The 10,467-nt window shown below is 48.5% G+C and overlaps 2 protein-coding genes across 2 annotated transcripts; one reads left to right on the top strand and one right to left on the bottom strand.

The window, feature by feature from the left end:
• Nucleotides 1-4,353: 4,353 nt before the first annotated feature.
• Nucleotides 4,354-5,934, top strand: LDX57_000858 (bZIP transcription factor; the record flags this gene model as incomplete). Its single annotated transcript, XM_046082503.1, has 2 exons — nt 4,354-4,618; nt 5,372-5,934. 2 exons carry the CDS (start codon nt 4,354-4,356, stop codon nt 5,932-5,934), a joined length of 828 nt encoding a protein of 275 aa, XP_045938460.1.
• Nucleotides 5,935-7,898: 1,964 nt separating this feature from the next.
• On the bottom strand, nt 7,899-8,494 carry LDX57_000857 (uncharacterized protein; the record flags this gene model as incomplete). The annotated part of the gene is made up of 3 exons (XM_046082502.1): nt 7,899-8,022; nt 8,129-8,275; nt 8,367-8,494. The coding sequence occupies 3 exons, from the start codon at nt 8,492-8,494 to the stop codon at nt 7,899-7,901; spliced, it is 399 nt and encodes a 132-aa protein (XP_045938459.1).
• Nucleotides 8,495-10,467: the final 1,973 nt, after the last annotated feature.

Genomic DNA, 10,467 nt, shown 5'->3' with positions numbered 1-10,467 from the left:
GGAGAAAAAGATGAAGTTGCGGAGGAGCGCACAAAGCAGGCGAATGACAGCGCCACACGGATCGACTGGCAAAAGTCCGGCTCCATCGATTTGTTGGGAACGGTCGGCGATCTCTGCTTGTAGGAAGTGAATCCCACAAAGTACGAACTGATGAACAAGAGAAAAATCAGAGCAAAGAGATAAGATAATACCTTTTTCTCCTTTCTTTTTCTCTTCTGTCCCCGTTTCACCTTTTTTCTTTTTTTTCTGGGCGGACAACCGAGGGTCCAGAGCCATTATTAATGCGCGTCCCCTGGCAATCAGTCGGAAGTCGGCATCGATGACTTCCGTCCGGTACGATGGGGCCCCGATGGATCGACAACTTCAAGTATCGAGTATCAAGTATCAACGTCCTTTGCTCGACTTGTCGTTCATCTGAACTACTTCCCATTACATTCGGGGCTATAAGTTTCCTGTACCTGTTTGGCATGTACGCACATCCATGCTTCTCGCCGCTGGTCCGGTTCCTTTCTTGTCCCGAGCAATACGATAGCCCTGGCGGGCCGTAAATCCCCTAAATGAACTTGGCAACAATCCGATAGATGTGGGATGAATCAGGAGCGACCGAACAAATATGCTCCTCCACGAAACAGAATCAACCACAGGCGCGATGGAGTTTGTTCATGTAACCGATCCGCGATGTGGATGACGGAAAGCGCTTCTGGTGACCTGCGGGCTGTAAAGTGATTGTTTGACGTGGTTGAACTTCAGTACAAGGCTTCTTGTCCAAAAGACAGAACTCTTGTCATATTCCAATACCCATGGCCTCTGTCGAGTATATCATTCCCTTGCCCCGATCGCAGTTCTGAGCCTTGACGCCGCGACAAAGCATTGTGCCAGGAGTCCTTGCGTGCAAAGCATATAGGTTCATATTTCTGATTCTGTTATGCGAATGCCGCAATGAGCGACAAGCGAACCGTGCAAATACAGTCACGATGCGATGAGGGTTCGGTGGGTACGGACTGATTTTAAACCGGGGTTCGTCGTTCTTCCAAAAGTACGGTTCTGCGGGATAAGCGTTAAATATGAACAGCATACCACGGTCAAGAGGAGACAACTCACAATGTCAGAGCGCTTCAGAAAGAACAAGTATTGCTTTGGTGTTAGTCTGATGGTTCGGATTAGCGTCAGGTGAGCAAGAAATTTTCGGATGATCCCCGCTTGTTCTCCAAAAAAGAGAACATCTCTCTCCCGGTGTTCAGAGCGCAATCTGTGCAGCGGGTGCATGAGAAAGGAAAGCGAGGACGTTTATCTCTCATCGTTAGGGAAAGAACGTTATCACATTCCTGGGCATAAAGTGCGAGCCGGAGCGCATTGATTGACGTCTGGTCACGGGTGTCCCTTGCATTGGAATGCCTGGATTCTCAGGCTGCTCTCACGCAATTCGGACTTCTTCGCACCTCAAGGAGCTGGCTGGAATCACACCATCCAGGCAGTTCCTGCTCTCATCACAATCGGTTGGCTGACCAGCATACACATAGGTGTAGTAACAGCATGTCCCGATCAGCCGACAAGTCATGCTATAAGAGACAAGAGATTCGTTCATTTCTTTTTCTCGCTCAGGCCGGGTCGCCAGGCATCGTGAATTGCCACTACCGAATAACAGGGGTCGGCACGAGCGTCACACGAGACAAATCCTGCGTCGTGTTCGTTCCTCCCACCACCTACATCAGGCATCCTGCAGACGGACACCGGGGCTGTCTGACCAACAGTCTACCTAGGTAGCATCGTCAGGCGCGGTCACAAGAATGGTTCTATGACACGGATACCAACCATATTATCCGAAGCCGCCACTCCATTCGGTAGACATCCGATTTCGCTAATTACCTGCTTTCCCCTGCTTTGAGGGATGCCGATTTGCGAGAGGCGCGGCCGGGTAATTTGCCACGACTTTTGATATTTGGTAATAGAATCCTCGACGTCCGACGGTCGAGGAGCGAGAACAAGGCTTTCGTAGACCGAGACCGAATCATGGTCGAGAATTTACCAAGCCGGCTAGGAGATGAAGTGGGTAAGATAGTTGCACCAGACGGCCAGGGAGAGCAATGGCGGCCGAGAGTCCCATGTAGTATCGATCAATAGCTCATCCACAGTTCAGGCTACGGAGTACTCCGTCGAGACCTGAGACTTGAGAGTCGGGGCAGACCCAGCACGAGATCATGAGTGGGACGAACAAGGCTGTCAAGTGTCAAGCCAATGCTCATCGGGATCGAAGTTTTAAGTATGTCTGTGACTGCGGACTGCACGCCATAGGGAGATTTCGGGAACGGACACGGTTACGGATCAAGACGAATCCTTTTCGCCTTTGGGTTTCCAGCGCCATCTTCGGTAACCGCGTGTGGTTCGTGACACTCCGGACTTTGTATGGATGGCATTGTTGTTCCTGAGTCAGTTGAATCCTCCAGGGGCAAACATTGGATGAAAGCGATTGAAAGACACGTAAAAAAGAAGGGGAAAAAAGGAACAGGTATCCGAAAGCTGGCCCTCGTTCGCAGACAGCGGGATAGGGGGAATTAAAAGCAGACTCCTTGAGGCACGGTGTAGATAGTCTACAGTCCAGAAGTGTAGGCAAAGTATGGTCTGTAGATAACGATGCCAAGCTTTGCCGAGTGATTGCTTCACGGCTCCGATGCACAATGCTCTCGGGGGCTGACCATGGGCAGTTGACAACTTGACAGTGACCACGACGATCGGGGAGACCGCGTCATTGTTCCTGTCGGCGGAAGTGCGATGAAACCGCCCGAGGAGACCCGGCCAGGGCTCGACCATCAACGACGAGGGCGATGGCAGCCGGTGGAGCCAAACACTTTCCCGGTTGAGAATCTGATATTGATCGCGGACCGACCAGTGCAGTTAGTCTCCAACGGACTGTTCCGCTAGACCCAAGACGAAGAATTCCGGGCGAGAATGCAGAGGGTGAGTGGGTTTAATTTAGTTTTAGTTTTTAGTTGTTTAGCCCTTTAGATCGTGCGGTCGAGGTTATCTTAGACAGTAGACAGACAGGAGTAGAAGACAGATGGACAGGGAAAGAAATACCGAAGAGGTACCGACGCGGTACCTCGAGAGGAGCGGGCGCAGTCAGAGCGACGCAAGTATTGGCAGGTACCGCCGCCCCCCCTTTTTGTCTGATGACAAACCCCACTACGAGAAGATGACGATGCCGCGCGGGATCAAGACGAGCAGCGTACAATCGTCGCTTCCCATTCGATCGGCCACGTTTAAAAACCAGCAGACCGGACAGTCTTGTTTTCCGATCGGAATCCATTATTCTCTTCCTTCCTCTCTTCTCTTCTCCCAGAACCACCACTACAGTTCTACAGTTCTACAGTCTACACAGGACAATCTCATCGAAGAGTATACAAACTGCCAAAGCGGTGAAGCTGTTCCGAGGCAGCGACGGACGAACCAGAAGTCGCGATCACGACATTTCTCCATTCTATCAGATCATCCGCTAAAGTTGGTAGTCTTTGGATCGCCTCTCGAACAAAACTGCCTCGCTGTTGCTGATTCCATCCCCAGCTCCCTTGTCGTTGGTCCTGTCTTTCCCCCCCTCGAATCCATTTGGATTCGATTGTCGAATAATTCCTGGATCTTGTCCCGTCCCCAAATTAATTCTGGTATTGTTATTTCGATTTTTCCAAATACTATCCTGCTTGATTAATTTTCATTACGGATTCGCATGATTCTGCGTAATTCCTATCGTGTCTCTTCTCGTCCCTTTCTCTCTTTTAATTGACTCGTGCTCTCTCGCTCGTCTCTCTTAGGCGTACGTGGCTGACCCTCCCGCGTTATGCGACTTGTCGAGTGAAGGCACTCCCGATATCCTGACCACCTTCCATCCACCTTTCTCAATTCTACCCTCTCTTGCATCTCGTGTATCAATTCGCGACTGGTTTGCCCCTCTCGCCTGCACCTTTCATACGCCTCGTTCCCTGATCCTCCCCTCCCACTGATCTGGGGTTTGACCGGTCCGAGTGGATTCCCGTCGGTGGCATCATCTACTCCCGGTTCTTGCGTCTTTGCCTCTAAAGCAAGAAAGGCAAAGAACGTTTAAAAAATAAGACGCCCACACCAATCGTGCGTTCCCAATTTTTAGAGAGGTAATTTTAAATCGGATCTGAGAGGGAAAAAAAAAGAAAAGGGCAGAAAAAACAAAATTATTACGAACTTGTTCAAAAGAGGGAAAAAATAAGAGGTTGAAATTAAAAAAAAACCGAGATTTAAAAAAAAAAAAAAAAACAAGAGACGAGGCCAGAGAAAAAGAGGAGCAGCGCAGCTTTTAGACGCAGCTCTAAAATCCTCCTCGCAGCCAATATGTCAGATGAGCAAATCGCTCGTCAGGCTGCCTCCAGCTTCGATAGGCTCGAGAATTTCAACTTCCTTCTCTCTCGACACGATCCCGCCGTGGCTAAGAGTCGTCAGTACTCCTTCGACGCCGATTCTGCTGGCCTGGCACCGCCGCTCCAGAATTTGAATATGGACTACGATCAGACTGAGGGAATGGGCGGTCTGTCCGTCAGTTCCTACGATAGCATCGACGACGAACGCAGCCCGATCGATGTGAGAGGGTACCCGTATGGTAAGTCTGAGCTTTTTCTTTTTCTGTCCGTGCCTGTTTTTCTGTTTTTGGATCTTGTGAATGTATGAGCCGGAACGTTGCATCGTTTGCGCCATCTATCTGCCCTCTGGTTCGCGTGGCCTCAATTAGAGCGATGATGAGAGAGAGCTGTCGGATTGCTCGCATCGACTCGGCAGCGCGCCTCCATCTCGGGATTTTCTGGGGAAAAAGGCCCTTTTTATTCTTGACCGATGTTCTTGGGGAACTGTCCAGCTGGCCCTGGTGGAATCTTGGCTCTCTCCATATCCCTTCTGTAACCGCGCCGCGCCGTGGGCGTTGACTTGCTGTTTCCCTTTCCCACCCCGGTCTCCCAGGGGAGTTCATTTCCCAATCCGTGAATCCCCCAGGTATGCCCATATTCTTGTGATTCCGCTGGATTCTGGTGTCATTCTTCTTGACTTTCTGTCGGTCCTGGTTGGCTCCCCCGGGGTTCGGTGGTATTTCGAGAGAGCCTGAGCACGCAATCCCTCACGCCAATGACAACGTCGGAAACCTTGTCTTTGTCGGTCCCTTATCCGCGCATCTGCCATCGTGATCCTCATTCAAGGGTTCGATCGCCCCCTTTAATACCGCTTTGCCCGATACGATTTGCTTTTCCCCTTCCACCTTATCTTCTTCTTCTTCTTCCTTGGCTTTTGAGGCGTTGCGTTCCAAACTCTCTCTCTCTCCAACTCCGTCCTTACCCCAGTTTACTTACTGTGAACCTTCTATCAGCAACCGGGGACAAGTCTATCAACTACTCCATACCGGACCAAATGTTGTCCTATTCTGCTCATCCGATCTATCCGCCCATCTCATATGGCCCCCCTGATGACCTGGGTCATGCCCCGGGGGCCCTGACGCCCTCGGATGTCTCGTCCTCGATATCCCCGCCGAATGGTCAAATCGGCAACACCAAATATAGCACGCAATTATCCGGCGATCATATCGTCTCCGCTCTAGGTCAGGAAGAGCATGTCCGTCGCGCCGCCGAAGAGGACCGACGACGCCGGAACACCGCCGCCAGTGCGCGGTTCCGCATGAAGAAGAAGCAACGCGAACAGACGCTCGAACGCACGGTGCGAGAAACCACCGAGAAGAACGCCAGCCTGGAGGCCCGCGTGGCCCAACTCGAGATGGAAAACCGATGGTTGAAGAACCTTTTGACCGAAAAACACGACACCTCGTCTAGTCGGATGCCACCTCCCGAGACGCCCTCGAATCAAAAGAACAACTCCGCCGGAAGCGGGCAAAAACATATCCAGCCAAAAAAGAAGGGCGTGGGTACCGACAACTAGGAACCAAAGCAAAGCTATTTGATTTATTCTCTATCATATTGAAATTTGTTCAACTTATCTGCCTGCATCACAATGTTACTCATCAGACACGCTTTGAGTTTTCTTATCTTTTCGAGTGAGGCTTATATATCGGGGTTCGTTCTTGTTATCGGGGTTTCATATGGTTATGGTTTCTAGTCCAGTTTCTCTTTGTTTTCGCATCATCTATCTGTCTTTATATGCTCTCTCACCTCGGAGTGATTTGATCCATCCACCTACTCGATGGAGACACGTGACGATGTAATGACCTTTGTCTTTTCCGTTTGATTGTTTTGTTTTTTTTACTGCAAGTGCCAGTATGAATTGCGCGGATCCATCAGTTATATATTCAGGGTTCCCTTGATTGATTGACTCGTTACATGTTTATGTTAATCCCTGCAGGCCAGTGGCTTGGTTGTTTGGCGGGAAGACCTTTCTTCGATCCGGAAAGGAGAGGGACTTGTAGCCCGCAGGAGTATGGAAGGATGGGAATGGAATGAATGATTTGGTTTGATTTGATGGGCTTAATGTTCGTGGAGTTGACGAGATCGTGTTTGTAGTTTCTTCTCCAATCCAGTTTATCTAAACGATTTTTTCTATTGATAAGCCAAATATTCCCACCTACAACGCAAGGTACTATGTAAAAAGGTATATCCTCAGACTCTACCTAAGAGTCGATACCCCAGAGAGAAAGAGCGGCCCGAACATGGGAAGTAAAAAGACCTCGGGCCAAGCAACCCGTAAGAAAAAGCGAAAGGAAAGGAGAGAAAAAGTGGAGGAGCCACCAAATCCGGGGAATCACGTCTTCGTCGCACCCGCTGACATCACCCGGTTATTCGAGGTTAAGTTCGGTCCGGACTGGGAAAGGATCGTCTTCCTGATGTTGATTACAACCGTACTTTTTATTTTATTTTATTTATTTTTTTTGCCTGCGTCCCGAGGAGATGGTTGGTTGTTGGGTGTTTTTGATAGTGGAGGGGTGGAGTTCGGAGTTGGGTTCGGGTTTTCTAGAGTATAAGTTAGTACTGTTATGTATGTTGATGTTGTGGTGCTGGGTTTGTTTTACGGAGTATTGGGGTGGAGTTCGGAGTTGGGGGGGTTTCTTTTTCTTCTTGTAGGTATTCCCCTAGGTGCTCCGTAAAGTATATCTGATTTATGATTTATGTATGTACTACATCTAGACAACGAATGCTGCACCTAGATACAACCATATAACACAACTAACTCATTCGTTTCTAAGCCATTCAACTAAGTCCCAGAGTTAATGGTAAGAATTGGATCCCTTCTGAATAGTCACGGTCATTTACCTAGGGGTTGAATCTAGGACTAAAGGTAACCAGCTAAGGCTCTATCACTTTGTAGGTACTTTTGTATCAATTTTCTCATGAGGTCATGGTTGTTTTAGTCTAGGCGATGGTAAGCTTGACGACTTGCATTGTTGGCTTGGGGAGGTGGTTGGGCCTTCTTTTTATCTCGTTTTGTGGTTGTTTCCCCGAAGAGAATGGTTATCTATATCGTCCCATGTTTCTTTGGACATGGATGATAGGACTAAACTTGCATATTCCCTAGTTCGATCCAATCCCATTGAAAAGCAGGATGGTTAAAAGGGGCCTGAACCCATGTAACTGCGCTGTATAAGCAGAATACCTGAGAAGACAGCATGGAGATGGTTGATGCCTTGTCAGGCCTTGAATAGCTCAGAATCCAGCAAATCGACTACCTACGATATACATACATACTAGAAATCAGGTCTCAATTCATATCAACCCTAACCAAACGGTAATTGATACCTATTGTTATCCAGAATAGCAGCATGTAATATACCTATACCCAAGTGAGCAACCAACAAAAACCAGACCTTCCTTCCTTCCTTCCATCCTTTTCTTGGTATGTTGAATACCATCACTCACCAAATCGACGCAACCAGACTCCCGTTCTTTACCTACTTACATCCGCACCGCCCTCCGCAGCTTCGCAGCAGGGCATGTCGGCTGAATAGCATTGAAATCGCCCGATTCAGCCCAGATGGATTGCGGGTTCCCGCAGACGGCAGCTCGTACGCGATAGGGACTGTATAGAGTAAGTCATTTTATCCCTGCGATTAGCATCCTGTCCTGTCCTGCTCTCTGTCCTAACTATGAAATAGAGGAGCGGGTAAAAGGAGAAGGAAACGTACGTCGTTCGAAAATCCGGATAACATTTCCCGGGAATCGTCACGCAGCCGTCGTTCTTGCCGACGGGCTGCTCGTTAAGCAGAGGGAAGATCTGGGGAGATGGCTGGTGGAAGTTGGTGAGGTAGAGGCAGAAGGTGGCTGGGTCGGTGCTTTATTTGGTAGAGAATAGGGTTGTTAGATAGATAGATGGATATGGATGGTATGGTTGACATTTGATGTATCAGGTGGGGGGTTCTTTACTCGACTGCAGTCCAGCATACTTCCCAGTTCTTGGAGACGTCGACGGTATCGCCGGTTTTGGGCTTCGTGATTAAGACGGCCTGGGCGGTTGCCAGGAGAGTGGCGATGGCGATGGGGATGAGATGCATTTTGAGAAGATCTTTCTCTTTATAAAGTACGGAGCAGGAGTTCAGCTTGGGGGTGCTAATGATAGGTTTGAGTGTAGTGCAAGAGAGGAGCTTTGAGTAATAGAGGATCGAGGGGAATGAAGGCGCTTCTTATACCCATCCTCTACTGCTGAGTCTGCTGAGCTCTCTTTTGCTTTTGCTTATACCATAGCATAGGAACTTTCACATCCGGTCGTACGAAGATAGTCACTCGCGACTGAAAACGAGCCGTCTAGTTCCAGTTGAAGAAGGAGATCGAAGTCCAGAAGCAAAACACAGCACGCCTAACTCAACTATAGGCCAATCATGACCCCCACACCGACCGGTTTACGTATATCCCCTATTCCCTATCCCCGAGACACGATGCTATACGAACCGGTTGGGATGATGGGGTTGACGATAGGCGAGGGAATTCCGTCTTCGCTGACGGGCTATGAGCTTCTAATCGTTGCCATGAGCTTTGTTTATTTGATGATTGGGTCATCACCTTACGAGATGGGGGCTTGGGGGTTTCCCCTTGCTTGGTTTGGATGTCTTCTTTCCGACGTGGATAGGTAGTAGTAGGGATGCAAGGGTCGTGTCATCGGACTGGACGTTTATGGTTCTAGGCCCGCTCCCCGATTCCTCTGCCTTTGGTGGAGCGTAATCGAGAGATTGTATATGGCGGTATTGGGGAGATGCCAACACACAATAGATGTATATTTCAAAATATGCATGCAAGCACCGTCAAGTGATTTCTGTCGAAGACACTCACCTCAAATCTGATAAAGATGGTTATGCATAGTTGCACTAATCTCTAAGACTTAGCAGTTACCCAAAATACCTACCACTGTAGTTCATACACATACTGAGGTTTCAATCTCACCCACTCCCACTTTATCAGACATAAAACCAATCAGATAATTCTCCGGCGAGAAAAATATCTCGATCTTCTCGCATACTACCAAGGCAACTGCAGTGTTACGGTGTCACAAACCCGGAGCAGCACAGAGAGACCGTGTGAGAGTGAGAAAGAGAAACAAGGTCAAGTGGACCTGCACTTGTACTAGGTGGTGATAGACACTATCCCCTGCAGTATTTGCTTCGTGGCTCGTCCAATGATCCTGATCCTTGTTCTGCATTCTTGAGCATAGTGTCTATCCATGAACTCATAATACTACCCATAAATCCAAGCTAAGCCCTTAGGCGTAGACAGTATCTACTAATTCAACATCCCTGACATTCCCCTAGAGAGGATTTCTAGAATTCTAAATCCTATACCTAAGCCCAAGGCCTAGAACCTGGCCTGACTTCATTCGTAAGGCCTTCGTAAAGCTTCGTCAACGACTCAGCAACTGCTCCAAGGCCTCCCCTTCAATAAGTAAGACACCCCCGGGAGCTGACTAGACAGGGCTTGTCAGCTTCGCGACATCTTTTTCAAGAAGGCTGTAGTTGAGAATATCATGACGTACACATGAATTGATAAGTAGCCAAGCAGAATACATTCATCCGGGGTTCCTATCCCTGCCTCGTATTCTTGTGCAACATACCCCATGACTAGGGCCTCACGTGGAGGCCTTGAATGTATTTCCGTGTGTAGTTGGTTATGTATGTCTTAGATTATCTGTGTCAGCGCCTAGATGTAGGGTACTGATTAGTGAATTATGTGTGGTTGACGGTTAGGTTGGAGAGGTAATATGAGCATTAGCTATGGGGATAAGGGCATATGGGTTTATAGTAAAGGATAGGAATATACCTTGCAACTAGTCACCATACTGGCAAACATACAGTTAGAAGACATCAAGTAACATGTGAGATCATCTACTATCTTGTTGACAACGGAGAATAAAGGCAATGAACATTAATTACTAACCCTACTCCCTACCAATAACAAAAACGCAGTCAAAACAACCAACCAGTAAATATAACCCTCCCAGATCGTGTGGTATTACATTATAACAATTAACCCCGAGAGC

Source organism: Aspergillus melleus (genome assembly GCF_016097325.1).
Source record: "Aspergillus melleus strain CBS 546.65 chromosome Unknown contig1, whole genome shotgun sequence".
NCBI lineage: Eukaryota > Fungi > Ascomycota > Eurotiomycetes > Eurotiales > Aspergillaceae > Aspergillus > Aspergillus melleus.
The sequence above is the reverse complement of the archived record's forward strand: the minus strand, read 5'-3'. Positions and strand labels throughout refer to the sequence as shown.